The 27,099-nt window shown below is 28.3% G+C and overlaps 1 protein-coding gene across 1 annotated transcript in view; it reads right to left on the bottom strand.

Annotated features, from left to right (window-relative positions):
• Positions 1 to 1,435: 1,435 nt before the first annotated feature.
• LOC100209272 (CUB and peptidase domain-containing protein 2) overlaps positions 1,436 to 27,099 on the bottom strand; it is a 59,263-nt gene continuing 33,599 nt past the window's right edge. Inside the window, exons 11-17 of the mRNA XM_065794424.1 lie at positions 19,932 to 19,982; positions 6,474 to 6,584; positions 6,336 to 6,374; positions 6,218 to 6,247; positions 3,537 to 3,735; positions 3,234 to 3,445; positions 1,436 to 1,851 (exon numbers count right to left, since the gene is read on the bottom strand). Of these exons, the coding sequence (XP_065650496.1) occupies positions 1,508 to 1,851; positions 3,234 to 3,445; positions 3,537 to 3,735; positions 6,218 to 6,247; positions 6,336 to 6,374; positions 6,474 to 6,584; positions 19,932 to 19,982 (986 nt within the window). The 3' untranslated portion in view covers positions 1,436 to 1,507. The remainder of the gene's footprint in view (positions 1,852 to 3,233; positions 3,446 to 3,536; positions 3,736 to 6,217; positions 6,248 to 6,335; positions 6,375 to 6,473; positions 6,585 to 19,931; positions 19,983 to 27,099) is intronic.

The following is a 27,099-nucleotide window of genomic DNA, read 5'->3' as shown; positions in this document are numbered from 1 at the left end:
AATAGTATATCTAAGTATGCTGTTTATGTACATCTTACAAACACGTTTAAATTGATGTTTCAACTTATTATTTAGGTTGTGATGAAGTGCCTGCTTTTCAAGGAAACGGTAAATATATGCCTAAAGGTTACGGAAAAGAAAAAAAAATTCTGCACTGCGTTCCAAGGTATTGGAATGTCACTAGATGTATCAGAAGAGGTTGTTAGTGGCATACTAAAGTACTTTTGTTACCTTTATTTTGCAAGAATAGAAAATATTGTTAATATAGCGCGATATTACTTATCAATATTTTGCAAATAACTGAAGAGATGCTCCCTCCTAATTATAATTCCCTAATTTTTCACATTAAGTGTACTAATTATGATGTTTATATTAGAAAAAACGCATTACAGGATGTACTGATAGTAAAGATAGGATGTACTAAATGTCCCTTGGCCTAACGGATATAGCTGGTATGAAAATAGCGACCAAGTTTACTTGGTTTGGAAAACATTACCATCTGCACCAATTTGACTTTTACTACGATATGAAGCAATCAGGTTTGCAAGAACAGTTAACTGCACCAGTTTGTTAACTGTTCTTGCAAACCTGATTGCTTCATATCGTTCCTGTATAAAATGGACTCAGGTTTACTGATCTATGTACATGCGGTAAAACGTGTAAAAACACATCGTTTGACAAAAGACACCATAGTGACAATAATTTGAGTAAGAAAGCAAACTTGATGAATGAAAGTTGACATTTCAAGTATTTTATCTATTTATGCTTTAGTTGCCGTAATTTTTGTTACACCTACATAATATATGAGTACTAATAGTTAAATTACAGTGACTATAATGAAAATCTTAAGACAGGGCTTAAGCAAATAAGTGTCGTGGAGATGGATGATGTAGATTTTAAAGCAAAAAATCCTCAATTTCTAGTCAAAAGTTTTAACTACTGAATAAAATAAAAAATTAAAATTTGCTAACTGAATGGACTAAACTTTATTTATAGGGGAGAGAAATTCGGTTTTAATTCAATCTCTTAAATTCGGTTACTAATCAAATCAAAAACATAGTTTGTGGTGTTCCTCAGGGTTCTGTTTAAGTCCTCTATTGTTTTTGATATATGAAATTGTATGTAAATAACTCTGTTCACCTGTCATCAGTCCATCTATTTACCGATGATACGAATATCTTGCATATCATTAAGTCTTATTATTCGTTGTGTTTAAATTTGGATCTTAAATGTATGGATTGGCTAAATGCAATCTGGTCACAAAATCCTAATGCTATTCCATAAAAAATCCATAATATTTTGCAATTCATCTATATATGTTAAAAGTCAGTTTATCAAAAAATAAAATAAAAAGTTGTTTTTAGTAAGTTAATTAATTTTAGTCAATACTGTTTAGTTTTGTACACCAGAAAAACTGTTTTTAACTAATAGGTTGTTTTTAACTGATAGGTTGTTTTTAACTGATAGGTTGTTGTCAATTTTCAACAAAATGTTTTATTACTAAAACTTAATTGTCATTAGTTATTATTGAACTAATCCACGATCTAAAGTAACTAACTTTTGCAAAGACTGTGTAAGTTTCGTCCGAACGGCATTTTCCAGATCCGTGACTAACAATGCCGTGGACAAACCACCGTCCACCAATGCTGCAAACTAATGGACCACCGCTATCACCATGGCAACCAGACATTTGAGTTGCTCCACCATCACCTGCGCAGAGCATGGCTTTAGTTATAGGATGAGGTATAGTTTGTCTGTTTAAATTTTCACAGGTTGATTGGTCCACAATACTCATTTTTCCTTGCTGGAGAACGTTTGTCATATTTCCAGGGTGACTTGTTTTACCCCATCCTAAATTAATATTAGTTTATATCTTAAAACATGTATATATACTTTTTTTAGTTTTGTAGAAATATATCATAAATAAACATTCTTATATTGGCTTTATCGTCAAGTTTTATAATTTCAAAATATTTTTTTAGCTTTCAAAAAAAAATTATAAGTATATTGTTTTACGAAAAAAGAGTGTTATACAAGTAAAAACGAAATTTGCTTTTATGACTTCAAAATAAGTTTTGAAGTTATTTTGCTTACACAAAATATTTAAACTTGAGCTGCTTTTAAAATATCATTTTACAATTTGTTTTTTTATTTATACAAGATACTTTTGGTTAAAACACTAACCCCTACATTTAAACAACTTTAAAATGTATTCTACAAAATAGAGTGCCCAACGTTCTTAAAAGAACAGAGCAATTATAAATTAGTGGAAAATCACTTAACAAAAAATATTTTTCATTTAACAGTGTGTTTCATCAATAAAGACTCGTCAGAAATGAATCATTTTTGATGACTTTATTGATGAAACACAGTGTTAAATGAAAAAAAATTTTTGTCAAGTGATTTTCTACTAATTTATATATATATATATATATATATATATATATATATATATATATATATATATATATATATATATATATATATATATACATATATATATATATATATATATATATATATATATATATATATATATATATATATATATATATATATATATATATATATATATATATATATATATATATATATAGTGATAAACAATCTAATATATTTAAACACTTAAATTTATCTCTTAATTGCAAAAATTTGGCTAACTGTGATTCTTTTGAGATTTTGGATAATGCCCCAAACAAACACAAATTAAAGATAAAAGAAGCCCTCCACATTAAATGGGAAAGTCCCTCGCTTAATAAACAAGCTTTACATTATACTATAAACTTATCTATTTAATTTTACTGTCAGTTTATTTATATATATATATAAATATATATATATATTTTTTTTGACAGTTGGTTATTTTTATTGGTTATTTACCGAGTTATTTTGTAATAAATATATTGGTTTATTATGTATAATTTTTTGTCCGTTAATATTTCTCTGTAAAGACTTCTATTTTTTAATATATATTTCAGAGTTTTTTATTATTGTAAAATAATCTTTTGAAAATGTAAATAAAATTTTACGAAACATGTCAAGAATAAAAAACATCGTGTTATTTTTAAAAATAATTACTTATTTTATGCTATTACGACGTTCAACAAATATATATATATATATATATATATATATATATATATATATATATATATATATATATATATATATATATATATATATATATATATATATTTATATGAATATATATATATATTTATATGTATAATTACCTGTGATAAAGCACCAAGTTCCTAATGTAACTTCATTAAAAGGTAAACAGACAGTGCTAACATAATTGTTTAGTTTACAAGGTCTGGCCAACTTTATAAGTGCAACGTCATTGTCGTGTGTTAATGGATTGTATCCCTTATGTTTTATAATTTTAACAGCTTCAATGTTTTCTTCGGTTCCTTCGTTAACATCTATAATGTGTTCACCAGTCCTTGAATTCAAATTGATAAAGTCATCAATTCGTAAACTTTGAAAACTTAAATTTAAAGTTTATTAAAGCAATAATAAGAAATAGTTAACACCTAATTACTATTTGTGCTGGTTCGTATTCTTTGCCATGTATGCAATGAGCAGCTGTTAGTATCCATTCTCTATGAATAAGTGTACCTCCACAAAACTCTATTCCGTTTTCAAAAAGTAGCGTTTGCCAAGGCCATGCCCCTATCTTAGGAGTTACTCCAGCAATTACACGACCAGTTTGAACTCTAGGGTTGCCACATTCTAAACAATAGGTAAAAGTTTATTATTATTGTAATAAATCTATTTTAAAAATTCTAACTCCACAAATATTTTTTACAATTGTATCGCATGCGACCACAAATTAAAAAAAAAAATTTATTTCAAGTTTTCATTCTACAATGATTTTTTTCAAAAATCAATGTAGAATGAAAACTTGAAGCTAAAAAATATATTTATTTATTAAAAAGTGTTCAGAAATATAATTACCACATTTTTATTCTATGTCTTTCCTCAGCATCAATCAGAATCAGAGAGCTTCAAGTTGGAACTTGAACCTAAAACAGCTAGTCTGGAAAAGTACTTGGGCACCTTGTTCCACTCCTTCTAGATGGAAGTTTTTAGGGAATTGACGCTGTTGTGTGGAAGTTAACTAACTATGATTTTACATACGCTCAGATTGAATACTCAAGAGATGACAATTCTGGAGGTCCTGGTGGCAACGCTAAAACACTGGTCAACTCTTTTGACGAGTGTTTTGGCAGATTAAGTAGGTGTTCCGTCTTGCTGTAATGTGTAGGTGCTCCATCTTACTGAAACACCACGTTGTTGTTTGGAGAGAAGTGAGCATCAATACAGGTTTGAAATGGTTCTCTAAAATTCGAATTTACTCACTGGTGATAACATTCTGATCAGATTTAAAGAAACCCGGAGGCATTTTGAGACCATCAGAAGAAATTCAAATTATCATTCAAGACCAAACACCCGGCTTCAGTTATAATGTTTAGTCTGGCCAAACATCATAACTGATGCTGGGTGTCGGATCTTGAATGTATAGTTTACATGCTTTGGAGCTGCTTGGACCGGTTAATGTCTAACAAAACAATTGGTTCTAATCAACATAATCAACAGTAAACAGTTTATCTTCCGAGGAGAAGATGGTCATTAGTCTCTTCTTCAGGAGATTTAAAAGTTTCTTTGATGTTTCAAATCTTTTTTCTTTGTAATTTGGGAAACCTGGTGTTCTTAAATTCAGACCCATGACTTTGTTTTAAGATTCTTTCTGACCATTTTTCTGATGGTTTGCTTACTCACTGAGAGATTTTACGCCATTTTTTTTATTGACCTTACTGGATTCCAAGAAAATTGGCTATTGACACTCTTGATTAATTGGATGGCTCGAGTTGACCATTTTAAACGACTGCCAAGCTTCTTCTTAACACGACCATTTATTTGAAAAAGTTTAATAAGAGTTCAGACTTTCTTTTCTTTATTTTCTTGCTCTATAGACCCAGTTGATGCAGCTATCAAAAAGTATATTGAACATCCCAGTATAATAAACATAAAGAAAAAATTTAGTACGTGTAGACATAATTTCCAGTTCCATCAAATTACACCTGATGAAATTATAAAAATTATAGTGTCTATGAATAATAAGAAAAAGACTAGTGGTGATATACCGACTGTTAAAATCTAATATTGTTCACTTTAGGGACAGTCTTACAGATTGCACAAATAATATTATACATGATGATAAATTCCCGTCATCTCTAAAAATGGCTGATGTTGAACCATGTTTTAAGAAGAATGACCCAACTAATAAGTCGAATTACCGTCCAAACAAAGTTTATGGCCGTAAACAAAGGGTAAAAATAGGGTCTACTGCCTCAAATTGGGTGAATATATTATTTGGAGTGCCTCAAGGGTCAACCCTTGGACTTATTTTGTTCAATATCTTTATAAATGATTTATTTTTATTTATTAAAGATACGGAACTTTGTTATTTTGCTGATGATAATACTATTTATGCTTGTGATTTTAGTCTTGAGGAGGTTATTTTTCGTTTGCAAAAAGAAGCAACCAATACTGTCAATTGGTTTCAGTTAAACTCGATGGTTGCTAACCCAGATAAGTTCCAATTTCTTTTAGTTGGCTTTAAAAACACAAAAAAACCTATCGCTAAAAATAGGTAATATAAGGGTTTTTGCCTCCGTTAAGGTAAAACTACTTGGTATAACAATTTATAAAGATCTAAAGTTTGGGGAACACATTAAACAGTTATGCAGTAAAGCTAATGGTAAATGTTTTGGTTTTTCATGCATAAGAAATTTTTTATCCCGTGATAAATCTATTTTGCTGTTTAATGCTTTTATTTTGTCTAACTTTTCCTAATGTCCTCTAAATTGGATGTTTTGTTCAAAAAAGATGAAAAACAAATAAATAGAATTCACAAAAAAGCTCTAAGTATAATCTATAAAAGATTTAATTTGTCTCTGGATGAATTATTAAATTTTGATAATAGTCCAAGAATCCATCTAAGAAATTTGAGATTTCTTATGATGGAAGTTTTTCAAAGTTTTATGCGTTGACAATAACGAACTATGTGCTTAAAATGATTTGCAGAGATTTGCGGTCGCATACGGAAATTTTGAAAATTACAGAGAAAAAAAAATAGTATTAATGAAGATTAATAATATTCTCGGTAAATGTTTAAGGTAATATTGTTATTATTTAAATTTTAAGTTACCTGTTTGAGATGTATCAGTTGTTACTGGTCCTATAAAATTCAAAGTATTGTTTCATTAGAAATAATAAAATAAATAATAAATTAAGTTTAAATAATAAGTCAAGTCATTAGAACTCACCAGTTGGCAATTGAGTACCAGGAATGGCGGTTACTGTACCTAAAAAAAAAGTAAACGAATATTTTAAACTTAGCTTTTTTAGTAACTTTTTTGACTGTTAAAAAATGTACAATATTTTCAGGTTATTGCAATATTTACAGTAATTGCAGGTTCTTTGGCAACTTTGACTCATGTACGAGACCCAATTAGGGTTTGTGCATAGTAAAATGTTTTCAGCGCACCACCGAGTAGAATATTTGTCGTAGCAACCTAATAATAACAATCATAAGAAAAAAATTTTTAGTAGGAATTTGTTTACCTCATAGTTTTTTTATTATTGTTTTTGTTCTTTATTACAATATTTATTACAATATTTTAGAGACAGATAAAAATAAAGTAAAAATTACCAGTAAAGATATCGTATAGAAATAAAGATAAATAAATAAAGGACATGGGTACTCAAAAAAAACCTTCAGGTCTTGTCACAGAGAACCGCTTGGATGAAACTAGAACTTTTTTTTTTTCATTCTTCTGTTATGATGTTTACGGGTAGCATCAAGCATTGATTCAAAATAAAATCACGTCATGATCTCACTAATTATTTATTTTGTCAGACATAACCACTTTATTAGTTTTGTTGTTTTAAACATAATCATTTTGTTTGCTTTGTTGTTGATTATTTATTTATCGAAACGTAACCACAGAATCTTATTAATCGCTTTAAAATCACTTGATATAATGTATATCACATATATTTAATTGGAAATTTGTATTTAAATATCTTCTTTTTATGTAATAGTCACATTCATATAAATATTCAGTTACATCACAACTTAAAAAATAAAAATTTAGATTATAAAATGTTTAAAAATAAAAAAATATATCATCAATAGACAAAATGATTTCCTGAAGCTTTTTTTTGAATGATAGATAACTCCATTCTAAAGAAAAATCAAAATTTTTAAAGACATTTTTATTCCAAAGAGAAGCTCCACGAAATGAAATGCTTGATTTTTCAAAATTAGTTTGAAAAAATAGTTAAAGAATTAAATTATCATTTCTTAAGGTGTATTTATTTTTATCTTTTAAGGTTCATAAATTATGGAAAGGAACTGGGTCGGAGTTAGTTTTACATTTGTACATAAAACAAAGAATATTAAAAACATTTAGCTGATATATATCAAGAATTTTCATTTCAAAAAAGAGAAGCTAGGCATGAGTAAATCTATCTTTAAAATTAATAAGACGAGTAACATGATTTTGTTGACGATAAAAAGGCATATTTTTGAATTTATTGTTATAACAATGGTTTTGAGTTTCATTATTTGCAATGTTGAGAAACGCCGTTTATATGATCTTTTTTTATTACAAATTTTTTTTTATTTAATTTTATTTAAAAATTTTTTATTACATTCATTCTGGGTAATTTTGAATGCTTTGCGCAAGGTTTATCTCTACAAAAAAATTTTTACCATCTAGATATCAAATATTTTTTCATAAAAGGGTGTTCTGATTATCTCTTTTAGATACTTTTGTGACTATTAGTATCTATTAATATTATATTTTCTTCTTAACTATTTGTATCAATATATATATATATATATATATATATATATATATATATATATATATATATATATATATATATATATATATATATATATATATATATATGTATATATATATATAGGTATTGTGGTTTATTCTCCTCCGGCTAGTTGCCGTACAGAGACCACCATACCAAGGCACGCAAAGACATGTTCAGCCCCCCAAGAAGGAGCGTCATAACCGCTTTACGGCCGAGAGTAAAGTGAGTTTTGGAAGAACGAAGTTATCTTAGAGCAAAAGATGGAAGTAATCGTGTTAGAAAGATAGCATAGAGAAAGCGGACAGGATTGCACATGATGTTAGATTGTGCAATAGGTAGAAAACATGCCGAAATTAGGTTAACCTAATGACAGCAGTTACGTATTAATTGTAAACCAATTCGGGAATTAGTTTTTATTAACACGTAACAACGTGTGTATATATATATATATATATATATATATATATATATATATATATATATATATATATATATATATATATATATATATATATATATATATATATATAAATATATATACTTTTTGAATATTATATCTTCTTTTTTGACTAATTGAGGGTGTTTGTACTTTTAATTGATACATCTTCTTTTTTCTTTTTTATTCTTATTCTTAAATATTATATCTTCTTTTTTACTATTTCTTTTTTTTTTTTCTCCTAAAATTTCTATTTGATTTATTAACCATATATTACTATTATTGTTATGATCTGTAGGGGCTCTATGAAAAGATTAGGTTGGTATCTTGCCATCCATATCTTCTTTGAGCCCATGTCTGTTTATTATTTATACATTTGTAATTATATTTTATTTTTTGTGATAGGGAATTGTAACTTATATAAACAGCAAAATAAAATAAAATAAAAAAAATAAAAAAATAAAAAGTTTCAAGCACGTCTTCTTTACTTGAATCACACTTTTACCTTTCTCAACAAGGTTTTCCGTGTTATCACGGTATCTAGCTCCGCCATATTTATGTGAACATCAAACATTTCTTTTCGCAGCCATTTAAAAAACATTCTTTCTTCTATTCTTTACTCCATTTACTAAAACCTTAATCCGAGCAAAAAAATGGGCTTGGCATATCAACTCCTCAACTAAGTAGAAGAATAAAGATCTCAAAACCAATTACAATCTTTCCGTTAAAGCATTTATCTGAAACATTTAAAGCATTTACCATAACTATGTAAAGTTACTTTTTGTAAAATAACTAAGGTATAAATAAAAGCCTAAGAAGTTCTACCAAAGAGAGTGATTTAGGATTCATTTTTACGTCTAATCTCAAGTGGAGCACACATACTGAATCAGTTGTCTCTAAATCTCTAAAAAAAAGACGTTCACCATCATTGATTAATAAATGGCTCTCAAATTGTATAAAGTGTTTATAAGACCACGTCTTGAATATTTAGTGTCTGCATGGGTGCTGTATTTAAAAACTGACGTAGCTTTGATTGAATCTGTTTAATGTAAAATAATAAAATGGGCTTCAAGCTTGAGACATCTTCAATACTACGAAAGACTAAATCTACCATCACTTGAGTTTCGGCGCCTACGATGCGATCTTATTCAAATCTTGAAACTAATACATCAATTTGATATAATTAATGATACTTATCAACCAAAATTTATTAACTTCTAGTCACGTGATCACCATCTTAAAATAAGGCGTGAATATGTTCCAAACTGTCTTCCAAGACACAACCAAAATTCTTTAAATTTAGAACGAATTTTTTAAAGTTAAGCTAGATCACTGGTTGGGGATAAAATTCGAAACGAATATTTATAAAACTGGTTGTTAATAGAGAGGTGTTTTCCTTGCTCACTGTATGTATATATTGTATGTATATTTTACGGATGCAGCTAAAATAATAATGGTAATAACAATAATAATATTAATAATAAATATATTTTACAAAAGACTGCAAACTGCCCGTAACCAGCCACACACTGGCAAATAACATACCAACTGCCCAAAAACGGAAAACGCTATTCTTCTAAACTTTCTTAGAACCACACCAACTCGATTCTCTCTGGACTACATCAACTTGTCACCAAACTTGCTAACACAATCCCTATACACGAACCCTATTACATTCTGTAATGGGGTTCATCTGTTACTGTACATCTGTTAATTTTTATTTTGAGTTTAAATCTGTTCACTGATTGACTTTACATCACTGGTTGACTTTACATCTGTTCACTGTTGACTGTGCATCTGTTCCTTTCTATTTTTGTTTTAGGAATATTGCATAAAGTTTGAGTGTCATTACGAGTTCGAATATGTTTTACGTGAAGCAGAATGCAATTAACTTCCACTTAGTATGGTACATCGCATTTGCTGGTTTTAACAAAACGTTATTGCAATTTTTAAACATTTTTTTTCAGTCAGTTTTTGCCGGGAGGTTATTAATTCTCAATCCTGTAGTTCGTTTTCGTATTCTGCTCTTGCATGTTTTGGTATGATGTATTGGGCAACTTTATGAAGTAATTGGTCGGGGCCAACTCTATCTCTCCATTTCTACTTAACTTTCTTTTCGACACCATCAAATGTTGCTTCATGATCTTGTTATTTAATGTCAATTTTATTGAGTTTATCTTTGTTTCAGACTGTCATTCTACTTAAGCTGGACCCAAACTTTGCCATTCCAGATGCATAATAGACAATTCGCTGACTCCACCATTGTTCAGGAGCGTGGTAGCGCATATTACTCGCTCCTGCACTTAATGGTGGAATCAGCAAACTGTCTTTTACCTTTAGCTTACTTAATTATAAGATATAAGTAACATTTTGAAATCGTCATCAAGGAAATTCATATTACTTGAAATGACATTAAAAAATAAATTTCAACACTAAGGCGAAAAGTTTATTAACCTTAACCTTATACTAATCACCTTTTTTTGTTGAAGTTTTTATGCTGTTTTTCTGGACTAAACTACGAAATTATGAATAAATAGCGTACAACACTATTTAGACATAAATAGCGTACAACACTGTTTACAAATATATAGCATTCAACACTATTTAGTAAAGCAACTTTTTTTGAATTTTACCAACAAAGTGGGGGGCAAAATATATGAAAACATCTCTTTCAAGATTTGCTCAAACTCGTCTTAAATAATTTTCTCTATCTAGTAATCCTTAATATTAGTAAAACAGGAATTGTTTTGAAGCGTTGTTGTATCATTTAAATGTTGGTTCTGGTGCCTATGAAGCCTAATTCTAATTTTAAAATTCTAGTTTAAGCGTTTAATCAATAAAGAAAGAATAAAGGAATTAGAATTATAAGCTTTGAACTGTTTATTTATTTTATTAAAGTTGTATACTTTGTTAAAGTTCTTTATCAAAAGAATCTGTTGTGTGTGTGTGTGTGTGTGTGTGTGTGTGTGTGTGTGTGTGTGTGTGTGTGTGTGTGTGTGTGTGTGTGAGAGAAATCATTACGGTTTTATCACAGTGGCTCTAATTGAGCTAGAGTAGACGTCAAACATCGGACCTCCTGATTCTGAGCCAGATATCTAACCACTGCACCTTGGTTGCTTAAGTCTAGTCTCTCTAGATAAGTAAGTAGGTAGTGTCTCTAGCGTCTTTAGTGTCTCTATCCTACCCGTATACAGATAATTCAGAATATTTTTTTACCCTTTATCTGATTAATTTGTTACAAATTACAAAGGTGATTTTCTTTAAATTTGCAAATCATTGAGAAATCTACACTTTAGTTTCCAGCTTTCAGACATTTGTTAAGATTTGCAACTTTTACGGCTAGTAAATAATGTAAACAAACAATATTGGGATTTTTAGAGTGTAGAGAAAAAAGTTGTCGCCCTTGCAACTTGAGTGTTATCAGTCAGGACACAATACTTTTAAAAAAACTATCGATACTGGTCATTTAAAGTTTATTTTGCATCTCAAATTAAGATAAGGATAGTAAGTACTTCCAGATATTCTAAGAATGATGCTGATGAACATAAGGTCAGAAACCACGGCAAATGTTTCATGTTTAAAGTGAAAGAGTTACAAAAATGGTAATCTCCTTTAAACCTTAAACTATGCTTAGTATAATCATCTTGTTAATCCCGGTTTCTTTAGTTAATCCGGTTTTAGTATTAAGGATTAATTATTGACAACTTGAACATAATATAAACTCAAATTTTTTTTTTATTTTTGGCTTTAATAACCTGTCATCATTTTAATTATTTATTTAAATTTTTTTTAATCTTTGTAATAATTACGATTTTTTTTTTAATTAAGATATAACCGAAGAAAAAAAGTTTATATACTCAGTAAAATGGTTTAATTGTTAAAATCTAATGGTGATGGGTCAAACACGTTCATGGTAACCCATAGAGGTCTGTGATCTCTGTCAATATCTATATGTACGAATGAGTTTAAAAAATCCACCTCACTAAAGGAGAACACTTTATTTATAAGAATATATATAGACCAGTACAATAAAAAATACTAGCACTTTTGAACTAACATTTTAAGTAAGTACCCAGCTAGCACACATGCATTGATAAAACGTTAGAACAATGTTGCGCGTTGCGTTGGACCAACATCGACCGCCAACGTTGTTTTTATATCATTTTGGTTACAAATGCGACGTCGCCAACAACCAGAAAATAACGTTGACCCAACGATGCATTTTAAGTCGGCATTGCGTAATAGTTTACGTTGATACAACGTTGTATTTTACGTTGGCACAACGTTGTATATCACGTTGTTTTGATGTAATACTTTACGTTTGCACAACGTTATATTTTATTTTTCGGAATTAAATTTATTTGTTTTACGTTATAGTATATATATAAACACATTATTATTATATATTTTATTGTATATTTATTTGAATATATGTACTCACACTTACATATTTCAACCATTTCGTTGGATAAACATTGCTGAAGACGTTTGCTTATACTTAATATAAATTATAAGTGCATCTGATTAAAGACGCATTATTCATGTTTATTTTGCTTGTGGCTTGATATTTTGTTATATAAGAAAGAGAAAATGTATTAGCAAAATATATTTCCATATTGAACCGAAATATCTGAATTAAAAATAATTCTAATAAGTTAAACAAATATATATTTTTATATCTACCTTTTTTCAATGCAAACACTACGTTGATCGACTGTATATAATCCAACGTTGTTCCAATCTATATGAATCAACGTTGATCCAATGTATATAATCCAACCTTAAACTATACACATTGGATTAACGTTTGGATGAACCAAATGTGTATAACCTCAAATTGATTCAACGTAATCCATATACGTTGAATAAATTTGAGGTTATACACATTTGGTCAACGTTGATCCATATACATTGGATCCACGTTGATCCTTATACATTAGATCAACATCGAAAAAAAAAACCACTTTTGCGAAGTTTTTCCATACGTTGGACCAACGTAATTTTGCTGACTATTTTTAATCACGTCGTTATTAGGGTTCTCGGTAATATTAATACAATAAAACTAACATTGAACCAACGTTGTATTAATATCGGAGAAAACAGCCGACGTTTGCGATGTATTTGCCTATGTTGGCCCAACGTAAATATACTAGTTGGGTATGGTGATTAAGTAATCTAATTTTTTTCTGTAAGCTACAAGAAACTCAAAATTTTGTTAACTTTTTTGTTGCTAAAATTTTGCTTGATCCTCTTCCTTAAAATACTGCTGGATCCGTTTATGAATTTTTTTTTCAACATCTTTACTTCCAAAAAGGCTGCAAGCATCCACTATTAAAGTTGGAGGTTACTGGAAGAGAAAATATGAAGTTTTTAAAGCAAGATAACATTTAACAGACAACTTAAAAGATTATAAATTAAATGATTCAGAAAAACAAGCTCAAAAGAGCGAATTACAAAGAACTAATGTTTTAGGAAAAAAATTCGAAGATCCGCTCCAGATATGGCAACTGTATTCCAAACAAGGATGGATTTGAGATTTATAAAGATAAATAATAGAATCCGGAGTAAGAATGTGGCGAGTACGAGATACAAGAAAGATTCAAAGTATTAGTTAATCCAAGAAGAAGAAGGGTAGATGACGCATCGAGTACATTACAATTCATAAATATAGAAAGGTCTAGATTGTTGCAATAACAATTAGCTGAAAAAAACTGAGTTTTGTCTAATTAAAGTTCATCAGCCACTGAGAGCCCCATGATATAGCAGAAGTGAGATCTTTTTCAAGCTCAAATGCCCTCTTCAAGCAATCAAAGAGTGTTGGCATCTTGTCAAGACAAGAGTGAATACAGAATTGTTGGCAAACAATGCCACCTTAGATGTGAGAATTTCTGGGAGATTGTTAATGTGAATTAAAAAAAGTTTAGGGCTAAGGATTGAACCTTTAGGAACCTGTGAAGTTACTACGTTTGGTAAGGTAAGATTTAATAATCTTAAAGATGTTACCAGATACACCATAAGAAGAGAGTTTATGGAGAAGATCACCATCCCAAACTTTATCAAAAGCCTTAGAAATATCAAAAGCAATTGCTTTTACCTTTCCAAATCTGTCTAATCCACGATAAAACTTTTTGGTTGTTACCGTTAACAACTCTGCAGTAGAACGAGAAGATCAAAATTTATATTGATGATCAGAAAATAGGTTATTAGATTCAAGATGAATGTTCAGGTGGTTGTTAATTAAAGACTTAAAAGCTTATGGTAGGAAGAAGACTAATGCGATGGTAGTTAGACGAGTCATATTGTCTTTTTGCCGCTTTCCAGCAGGCTAGAAAACAAGACTCTGAAAAGCACTTGTATAAATAGTTTTGAAAGTGTAGACAACAGCTCCGGAGAACACTTCTGCAAGACTATAACAGGTATCTTGTCCGGACCACAAGCTGTAGAAGAGTTTAAGCAGGAAATCACTTTAGATAGAGAAGCTGGAGTGATACGAATGTCAAGCAATAGATCAAGCTGTTTGTCAACCTTACCAGGCAGGGTGTGAATAATGGAGTTAAGAGATAAGATTGATAAAAAGTTCTTAGCAAACAACTCAGCTTTATCTTTAGGTGAGGTAACAAAATCTGAACCGTGCAAAAGAGGAGGAATAACAAGAGTGCCGTTATTATAGACACTGTTAGAGATTTTCCAGAAGTCTTTGGAACCTAATTTTTAAGAAAAAATACGAGACTTTGTAACCTGAGAATAGCGGGGTTTGGTGTCAGACAAAAACTTTTTACCATGGTTTCAAGCAATATTAAACAGACGTCTGTTTTCTGGAGAATTGTTTGACAATGAAAATGGAAGTAATGGTTACGATTGAAAATTGAAACAGCACAATGAGAAAATAACCATGGAGAAGATAAAGGCTTAACTAAGAATTGTTGAGAAAGAATAAAAGATCCCATTCCAACCTGAATCCAATAAGTTAGATAAGAAGCACATTTGTCAGCAGGAAGACCAATAATTTCTATCCAAGGGCCATCACGAATAAAATCACGGAAAGAGTCCCAGTTAGCTTTAAGGTAGTTGTAGGAGGTACAATATTAAGTGGATTTTAATGATGAAGAAAAATGAGATAATAGTTTAGTAATATCAAACCGTGATCAGACACATGGCTGACATACTTTAAGTAAGGCATGAAGCAGTATTAAAATTTTTGCTGCTATGCGAGGTTTTCCTAATGGAAAATTACCGTCCTAATCTTTTATCCAGTCTTTATATACATAATATTAGTTCCTCGGCTTGTTTTAAAATTTTAAAAATTAGGTTTGTAAATAAAAAAAGAAATTTCAAAGAAAATTCAAATACAAAGAATTTATATACATCTAGCACAAATTGCAGAAGGTAGATGTTTTACGTTAGGGTTACGTTCTCAATAAAGTAGTATAAACCTTTTTGAAACATACTTTAGCAAGGTTTTCAGTGCGTGAAAAATATATAATGCAACATTGTGATAACAATGTCTGAAACCTGATATTTACCTGCTACTATGGGGCCGTTTTTCGGGATAAAAAGGCAAATTTTTGTGAGTTCGATTCCCGCCACGTCCCTGGTAGTACCGCGCTCAACTTGTTTCTCCGCGCAGTGGCCTTGTTCGTCAAGGTTCGTGTTTCGGAGTTAAAGAGTCGAGAGAGGGTTATAACCACAAGTAGCCTCCTCATCTGTAGTGGCCCTCTCGGCCTTGGGGAGGTGAATTATTAAAAAAAAAAATAATAAAATAAATTAAAAAAAATAACCAGGACAAATATATTTGAAGGTATATTCTTATAACTCTACTAGTAACTTCATGTCTATGTAAACTATGGAGCAGGTAGAAGATAAAAGTTTATTTACATACTTTAAAAAAATAAGCAACGAAATAGTAAAAATTACAGTCTCAGTAGAATATTAAGAAACATTACGAAATATTTGAAAAATAATAGATATTAAAATGTTTTTAATATCTATCAACTTTTCATTTATCTATAGCTATATTACCTATTATATATGTGTATATATATATACACTACCGTTCGTAATTATTCGAATGACATTAACATTTTTAAAAAAATACTATTTTTTTTATTTAACAATTTTTAATGTTTATTTTTGCACTGTTAGATAAACTAAAAGTATTTTGGTTAAAATGCTTTGATAAAAATCATAAGAATAAAAAAAATGTTAAAGTGGGCAAAACTACATAAAAATGGTCCATCAATGACAGTAAACGCGGACCGACCTGTCGAAATTTTAAATCTTTGGTTTTAAGATAAGGTTGTTTGTCTGGAAAAAAGAAACTGTTGAATTTATGATAAAATAATATGTATTATTGACTGTAAAACATGGTGAATGTATTGCTGAGGTTTGGGGCTGTTTTGCCACAGGTGACTTTGTGAAAATAGACGGAGTAATGACAAAAGTAGTTTACTTGTACACCTAAAAAATTATACTAGACCTTCAGAAAAATGGGTTAATGAGAAACTATTCATTTTTTCAGAAGAAAATGACTCGAAGCTTAAATCTACAACGGTTTTTTCAAAAAAATTGTTTAAGTTATTTGACTAAGTTCGAGAACGATCAAATATTAAATAAAATTATTTAGCCTCCCCAAACACAAGATCTCTCTCCAATCAGATTTTTATGGGAGGAATTAAAAGTAATGTCAAAAAGTAATGCCTAATGATGCTTAAGATGTTGAAAAAACTTATTAGTTAGTGGCATAAAATTGACTTTAACAAATTGGATAAGTTGTTAAGTAGAATGCCAACAATATGTATTACGGTTATTGTCGCTAAGAGTGATTAAAAAGTAAGTAAATTATAAACTAATCTAATCGGGCTTTATATTAAAACTTTTGTAAATCTAATAAAAAGGAAGATAACATATAATCCAGGTAAACTTTACTTACAGTTTCTCTCCCAATAGCAAGTAAAACTATGATATCTTATATCAAAAAGTACAACCATTTGAATAATTATGGATGATAGTGTGTATATATATATGTATATATATATATATATATATATATATATATATATATATATATATATATATATATAGATATATATATCTATGTATATATATATATGTATATATATATATATATAGACACACACATATAAAAAGTTGATAGATATCAAAAAAAAATTATTCAACATATATCTTGTTTTGTACTTATTTCAAACTCTTTTTGAAGTTTTGTTTTCTATTAGAATGTGTTCTTTTTAACGTCTTTGTTCATTGACTATTACGCTTAAGAACTAAATACAAAATACCTTTTGAAAATTAGCTTGTTCTATTAAATTAAGAAGCTTTTATAGCAATATCTCAAAGATTTTGAAAAACTTTGCTTTTACTTGTGTTCAGAGAGAGTTGAATTTAAACCATTTTTACAATCTGTGTTTTTTTCATTATTATTATTTCTCTCTTTACATTTTCTTTGGTTTGTTTGTTTGTTTATTTTATAAAAACACTAAAGCATTTATATTTACAATAATATTTCTACTTAGCTTGGTATTGATTTAGCTTTTCCTGGATTTAGTTTGGTATCAATTAAGCTTATTTTCAATTTAGCTTGGTATCAACTTAGTTTGGTATTAATTTAAGGGTCTTATTAGGTTCTTATTACATCTAAGGGTTCAAAATGTTAAGAAATATTTAAAAAACACTTAAAGAGTTCATGATATGGTTTAACTGACGTTTCTTTTTACCTGAAAACTTGAATAACTCTAACAATTTTGCAAGAATGTCTTTAAATAATTTAACACAGGTTTTCTTCGATTCAAAGTGTTTCTCTAATAACTGTGTCAATTTTATTGAAAATTTGTTTTTCATTTTTCTTTTAGTTATTATTAAGGTGCTCCAAGAAGACCTAAATTTAATCTCGAAGTTCGCACCGCCATTTTTTTTTTTAAATTACCTGTTGATGCATTGGTCATTTGCCCTATACTAAAAACAAATAAAATGAAATACTCGGTTTTAAAAACAATTGCAACGAATTTGCCAAAAAATTTGGTTTTATTTCAAACTAAAAATATCATCTTTGAAGAGTTTATTGATATATAGCTAAATAAAAAAACTTCTTTTATGTTGATAACGAGGGTAACTCTATTAAAATATTGTATAAAATCATTAACAAAGAAAGAGTTTATTCCACAAAATAAGTTTTTCACTTAGCAAGGTCTTTAGTTTCCGCAGGATTTTTTAGATCTGATATACGTTTTTAAAATTTTAAGATTCAATTTGTAAGTAGCAAATGCATTGATGCTTTCATCATAACCATAACTGATGCAAAGCTCAATACTAGCAAGTTTATAATTTATATTTTTGAAACCAACAAACAAAAAGTGATGAAAAATAGATATGAAGATGAACTTGATAACTTAATACCACTAAGTTTTATACACTAATGTCTTTTTTTAGAGCTAAATACTAATGACTGTACATAATACGATATTTAAGAAGGATCAAATATAGCGTGTGCTAAAGTTAAAGTTAAACGTTATTTTTATTAATTTCTATTTTCTTTTTTTTTTTCTTTTTTTTTTTTCCTTTTTTTACTGAAGAGTTAATAACGACTTCTTATCAAATAACTTCTTAAAATAATAATTTTTACAAAATCTTCATTTGCAAAGCTTTATCGATATTTGAAAAAATAGCGGCGTGAACTTCGTGGTTAAATTTAGGTCTTCTTGGAGCACCTTAATAATAACACAATATTAGCAAATTTAATGTTAGAAACATTAAGTATGCTAACTTTAGGTTACTTGTTCATGGTGTTTTATATATTTTTCCTTGTTGCTGAGATCTAAAATAATATTTTAAAAAAGAAAACATTTTAAATAAATCATCATAGCCATTAACCTTGCATATTTTTAATTTATAAAAGATACAGATTGCGCATGGGCAAGAAAAAGAAAAATAATTATCTTATTACCTAGTAACATAGAAATTGAATTTTCCTACTAGTTTAATAAAAGGATCAAAAAAAGATAAAAATAATTTATTACTTCAAGTTGAACCTTGTAAAGTTCAGAACTTAATGCAGGAATGCCAAACACTTTGATATGATTTTTAGTCTTAAAAAAAACTGTAATCTTAGGATGAGAAAGTTTTTTTTTCTTTTGTCTCATTTCAGACGCAATTTTTCCATCAATGCAACTGGTAGCTTTGGCTTTTGAGCTTTTGACTACAAATAAGACTTGAAGTATTCATACTTAATCTTAAGGAGCATTAAGTGTTGCAGAATTCTCGGAGAGTAAATTTAAGATGTTTTAAAAATGATATTGTAAGTTCAAGTATTATTTATCAAAATTATATGACCTTATGAGATCTTAAATTCTAATATTTTTTAAATTGACAAAAAAAGCCATATATATATATATATATATATATATATATATATATATATATATATATATATATATATATATATATATATATATATATATATATATATATAAATAGAATTGTCTTTGTCAAATAAGTTTTTTTGCCTTGTACAAACCAATAATGATAATCAAAATGTGTCTTAAAAAGCGTTTACTTATTTTTTCTTAACAAAAGTACCTACCAGATGTAGTTGTGGTGCCAGATGTAGTTGTGGGAGGCAGAGTCATTGTGCCTAGATAAGAAAATACTGAAATGTTAGTTTTATAATGCTGTATTACTTTATTATATAGATTTAAAAAATTTATATATAACAAATGTTCACAAACCTTGTTTTACATACAGAAATTTGTGTTATAATATTTGAGATTCGTTGAACCGGTATTATTTAATAAACCGGTAACCGGTTATTTATTTTTGCTTTTTTAAACCTCATATTATTTTTTTGAACAATTAGACAAAGTAAAACAATTTTACTTTGTCTTTTTGTTCAAAAATACAAATTGTCTTTAGGAAAAAAAAATCAGCATAAATTGTTGCTTGTTAACATAAATTGTCTATTGTAAAAAACCGAAAGATGTACAAAAAGCTACCGGTCTACTGAAAAAAGCAAAACATTGTTTTTGCATATTTTCACTTTTCGATTTTGCGAAACGCGTAATTTCTTAATTATTAATGAGTAGTTATTATAAAGAGTTAAAAATATGCAATCTAAAAAACGAAAAAGATCAGATCTACACCTCTATTAGACGAGCAGTCCACTAGAGCTGTTGTCTGTTTGAAAACAATTGCGTTGAAATCAGACAACCATTAAGCCTCATATGGACAAATGTTATTTAGAAAAAAAAAATACAACTAAAATTACAACATTTTTTAAAAAATCTAAATACAACCCAGCGGGTACAGTACGTCCGCTAGACTTCTAACAGAGGTTCTACGAATGTGAGATTTATTTGGACGTCGTAAAGACGTTTTACAGAGGTCTGAGCCAGCCTGTATTTTACAAAGAAAAACTTAAGAAGTATCTTATTCCAAATGCCAACCTCTTTTTTATTCCAAAGTTCTGTGGAAATGTGATTGTAGATTAATATAAACCTCTTTAAGTGGATTTCAGTTATTTTAAACTTTAGTTATTCGATATAGTTATGTAGAGTATATAGTATATGATATACAAGAAATTCTTTTAAGATTTTACCTCTAAAAGCTACTTTTGAGTTTTTTTTACTAAAAGTACTTTTTTTACTAAAAAAACTTTTGAGTTTTTACCTCTAAAAGCAACAAATCTTAATTGCATTGAAATATTTGTTCAGGAATTTAAGTTCCTCAAAAAGCTGCTAAAAGTAGCTTCAGTTGAAGCTTGAAATATAACAGCTTGAATTGCTTTTAAAATTATTAAACTATTATTTATTATTATTATTATTTATACGCGCGTACAAATAATGGCTTCGTTTTATTAAGCGTTATTCTGGATTTCATTCTGAACGTTACTTCGACCTTTAATAGACGTTAAACGTCTATTGGTCGTATTTTTTTTTTTTTTTTTTGTTCTTTATTACAATACTTAACACAATATTTACAAACATATCAATAAGAAAAATTACATGCAAAGAAATCGTTAAAAATAAATAAAAATAAAGAATAAAGATAAAGAACGCGGATACTCAAAGAAGACCATACAGGTCTTGTCACCGAGAACCGCTGTTGAAGAACTTTGAACTTAGTATAAATATAAATAAAATAAATAAATACAAATTTTAAACTTTTCCGTTCGTGATGCAAATTATTTACAAATATTACGAATTAAAATAAAAATTAAAGTAAACAAGTAAATAATAAATGACTACTGTACAAATAATGTCAGTGCAACTTTTAACAAAATTCAAATAATGGTGTTTAAATATAGTTTCTCACATAAACTTTAAATCAATATTGTATAAAAGTAAAATATAAATGAGTGATGACAAAACTGGGTACAATTAAAAGTATATAAAAATATTTTCAATTGAGAAAATTACTTTTTTTAGTTTTCTTTTGAACATATAATAATTCCATTCATGAGAAAAATCAAAATTTTTTAAAATTATTTGGTTCCATAAAAAAGCTCCACGAAAAGAAATGCAAAATTTACCAAAGTTTGTTTGAAATTTTGGTTGTTTAATAAAATTATCATTTCTTAAAGAATATTTATTTTTTTCTTTTAAAGAATATAAATCAAAAAAGGAAGCTGGAGATGAGTTGGTTTTACATTTAAACATAAAACAAAGAACATTTTAAACAGTTACTTGATATATATTAAAAACATTCATGTTAAATAAGAGTGGCCTTGAGTGAGTAAAACGATTTTTGAAATTTATAAGACGTGCAATATGCTTCTGCTGACAATAAAGTGGCTTTAATTTACTTTTATGGGTACTACCCCATGCAATATTGGCATAATTATTATGACAGTGTATAAAAGAGTAATATAGTTGAGTTAATGAATGTTTGTTTAAAACACTTCTTGCTTTATATAAATTTATTACCGCTTTATATAAATTTATACCGTATTACCGCTGTTCCGATTTGCATTCAACGTGAAGAATTATTAAAAATGAATTATGTTGGTAATTTTTTTTTATATTTTTATTATAAAATATAATTTATATATATTGCATGAATATATTATATATATTTTTTATTATATAAAATAATATATACTTTATAAAAAAAACAAAAAAGTTTAACAATATAATTTATATTCAATAATTCTTTACGTTAAATGCAAATCGGGTAGTATTTTGGAACGAAGGGAGTATTTTTGTGTATAACTGTGTTGTGTATAACTGTGTGATATAACTGTGTTATATCTGACTGCATTATATCTCAAACAATATTTTTGGTCCACGGCGCAATTTTCTCTCTTTTTCTTGAACTTTTAATTAACCTATTTCAAGAAATATTTTAAATAGCATTCAACTTTTTAAAATTCCAACTATTGAAAGGTAATGCTTTGAAAAATTTTTAAAATTTGATATTTTTTAAGAATCAAATTTCCGAAAAGTATTCCTTTAAAAGAATAATTTATTGTTTATGTCAAACGCGATAACATGCCGTTTGTTAAACGAAAACTTACGAGCAAATCTATAATAGAAAAATGCAAGACATTAAAAGGAGAAAGGCATGTCTAACAAAGAGGTTGCCCAAAACTATGGTTTCCCAAAGAACACAATATCAACTTGGGTTAAAAATAAAAACAAATTACTTACCTCGTTGGAAAAAAATTGGCACAAATTCTAAACGGAAGAGGGTTCGTAGTGGTCATTTTGAAAATGTAGATAAGTCCGTATTCACGTAGTTCCTTATAAAGTTAAATCAACAAATACCAATCGATAACATTCTACTGAAGTAAAAGGCACTAAAATTTGCCAAAGCAATAGGTTTCATAATTGGAAAGATAGGTCGTGACATTTTGTAAAATCTTGTTCAATTTAAATATAAACAGATACAAATGTACCAGCATTGAATTTTTCAAACGTGTGATTAAAATTCAATTATTCTGTTCCTGTTTTTAGGAACAGCATCAGCTTTAAAATAATCTCAGGCAAAGGTGCCTCCGTGACAAATGATGACTGCTACATGGAATGAAACTATACTTTTAACGTTACTTTCGAATTACAAACTTGAAAACATTTTCAATGCCAATAATTTTGGACTATTTTACCGGTGTCTACCAAATCTCTGTTTGTTATTAAAACAAAAAATAAAACCCCACGATGCTTTAAGTACATCAAACAACTCCCTTGCACATACAAGAATCAGCTAAAAAGGCGGAGACTTTTTTACCGAAAGGATAAAGAAGCTTGACTTGTCTTTTCGTGCACAGGACAGTAAAGTAGCACTCCTGATAGAAAACTGTTCTTCCCACCCACACATCGAAGGGCAACCTAAATCAACCTGGTATTTTTTTCCTCCTAATACCACTTCCGTCCTACAGTTCATGGATCAAGACGTAATACAAAGTCTTAAAGCTCACTAATGTTACAAAATTGTGCGTCTGTGTATCCAGGCTGTCAATGAAAGATCTTGTTTTTTTTTGGAATGCTGTGTCAAAGGAGACTGTCATCGATTACTTTAAAAAAGATGGTATCAGCAAAACAAACAAGCATATATTTTGTTGTTTTTGATTTTTGACAGAAAAAAAAACTTGTTTTTAATGAGTCAAGGAGTCTCTCTCTTTGCCCGGAGTCCCACCTGTTGTTGAAATGGTGTCTGGTAGTTTCACCCATTTATCTACTATTACAACTAGGACATTCAAATTTAAATACAACAAAAGATTTCAGATTATAAGGTGAAGGGTATTTCAATGAGAACATGCTTCAAATTTTGAAAGATGTCAGGATTTGATGTTTTTTTGACCGTTTTTTATTGATGTACGAATACTACGAGGTTTTGAAAATTTTATTTAGGTGAGATAAAATGGTTTAATGAATATTTTAAAATTATGTCAAGTTGAGAGAGACTTGTTTTAAAGAGTGTGTTAAACTTTTTAAACATCTAGATAAAAACTAATTCAGTTGTTGCTAATTTTGAACACCTTATCTAAATGAGGTTTAATGAGCCCCAATATATGTATATATATATATATATATATATATATATATATATATATATATATATATATATATATATATATATATATATATATATATATATATATATATATATATATATATATATATATATATACATATATATATATATATATATATATATATATATATATATATATATATATATATATATATATATATATATACATATATATATATATATACATATATATATATTGGGGCTGAGTAACCTCCACCTCCCTTTAAGTACCTACGCTTTTAACTTACCTTCCCAACATTTTATGATTTTTTTAATTTAGTGTCTCCTTACTTTTATAATTGAACGCCATCTTATACACGCCATTTGCAGACCCCTCTCCCGCATCCGAGCGTACATACTTTATGGACAATCCCTAACTTGCCGTCTTACGTCGTTAATGTCAAAATTATCAAGACAACTTTAAAATTAATTTTAACTCTATCATCAAAAAATACTATTCCGGCTAACTAATTTTCGCTTTATAATTGTGGTAATATATATAATTTATATATTTTTTTAATTTGATGACCTTTATTAGACCTTCTCGACTGTAGTATGAATAAAATGGGATAAAATATTTTAAGTGAGACACGTCTATATTAAGTAAATAGTGCTTTGTGGGTATTGACTCCATAACACTCTTAGACTTATATCAAGAAATTTGTTTGAAGTTTAAACTAAAAGCAATCCTGTTGATAATATTTCGACACAGTTCAAAGTACCACTTAAGCATATAGTTACAGCATTTAAGGTAAATATTTATTAATAATTTCTTTTAAGATACCCGGTACCGGGTACTGAAAAAAAAAGTCAATTCCGGGTACCTGGGAAAACAGCTGAATTACCGGGTCCCCGGGTAATTCGAACCGGGTACCCGTCACTTCACTACTTTTGAAAGCCCTGAGTTTTTGCAAAACTATCAGTCATGAAGCAATAATACATTGTCATTATGTCTATATTATCATAATGACTCATTGCCTGCATGAATTTTCATTCTACAAGTAAAAAAATTTTAAATAAGAACTAAAATATAAAGTTCATATATTAATCATCTGGTTACGTGAACGGGGCAAGATGACTTATTATGCAATTTCTGCCTCCAATTTTATTAAATTTTGAAAACTACTAACTACTTACTCTAACCAATAGAAGTTATCCCTAAAACTAAAACTTAAATTGACTATGCTCTAACTAAAGTAACATAAAATAAAAACGCTTTGCAAAACAATCTTCCTAAAAAGGTTACACCCAAAGGACACCATCCATTATGATTAGTTAAATAAAAAGTTATTATGATTAAAGTAAATAAAAAGTAAAACAAAATCTTGTTAGCTTTGTTAATATTTACTTACTTTAAACCAGTTGGAATTATTTTAACTTCTACGTTCATAATTTCAAATATTAAAGTAACGTTGTCGGCAAACATTATTATCCTCAGGCTGGATGCTTTAGAGATCATTGATATATATTATAAAAAGAAGAGGTGATGATTTAACGACAATGTGTAAATATTGAGCACGATTATATAAAATAGCTTTTTACCCATTTAAAAAATTTATTTTACGAAAAAGTTTTGAAGAGAATTTTTTTAACAAAATTGTAAGAACTTATAGGACGTTTCCGTTGATATTGTCGAATCCTATTTCTTTATTATATCTATAAGGTTTACATGATAGAAATCTTATTTGTACGCAAAAAATGTTTATATACTTTAATTTTTCGCGTCGTTTATATATTGATGTAGTGTTAAGGTCTTCTTCTTTTGAAGCGTAACAATCAGGGTTGCAGGTTCATATCCTTATTAAGGAGACGTTTTGTTTTTAATTTTAACGTTTTATTTCTGAGTAGTTTTATGTTTTTTAACTATTATTGTTGTTTATTTATAGTTATGCTTATTATTTATTTTTATCTTTCAAAGTTCTATAGAATAAGATGGTTCTATAGAATAAATAACATCAATGCATACATAAATCGACTGATATAGATGTAGCCGCAGTGGAGTACGTTGACTTAAATAGATATAAGCACTGTGGAGTGCACATACATTGACAGGCTTAAACAGGGTTAGGGGCAGTAGCGTGTACATGCATCGACTGACTTAAATAGGGATAAGGGGAAGTGGAGTGTACATACATCTACTTAGGCAGGCATGCTTTAAATTAAAAGAAAAGTATTTTATTATTTACTCAAATTGGGTTTATAAATTAATTTAGTGTGTATAAAAAACATATTGCGTTAAATTAAACAAGAATTTAAAGTGAAATCGTCTAAATAATAAATAATAACTTATGTTTAAATACGCGTGTACAACTAAGAAAAAAATAGTTATACGCGCGTACAAATAATGCCTCCCTTAAAAAACCTCCATTAAACGTCAAGATTCTTTTATTTTGAACCTCTATTATAGGATTATTCAACTTAAAAAAAGTGTTTTGATTTTTTTAAGCTTTTAGATTTAGTTTTATTAAACACATAAAAAAACCATTAAATAATTTAATTTAATTAAAAGTCTTGAAATAACGGTAATTTAGTTGATTGAAATTTGAATTGTTGAGTTAACTAAATTTAATTATTGAAGTTTGAGTTAACCTCATACGGTTTTTAATTTTAAATCTAAATGTTAGTTTTGTGGGTAGTACAGTAATTCAACAAATCAATAAAAATCATCAAAAGTATTCAAATTATATATGTATGTATATATATATATATATATATATATATAT

The sequence above is a fragment of the Hydra vulgaris genome, chromosome 03, assembly GCF_038396675.1.
Source record: "Hydra vulgaris chromosome 03, alternate assembly HydraT2T_AEP".
In the NCBI taxonomy this organism is placed as follows: domain Eukaryota; kingdom Metazoa; phylum Cnidaria; class Hydrozoa; order Anthoathecata; family Hydridae; genus Hydra; species Hydra vulgaris.
Note: the sequence above shows the minus strand (reverse complement) of the source record. Positions and strands in the feature narration are given on the sequence as shown.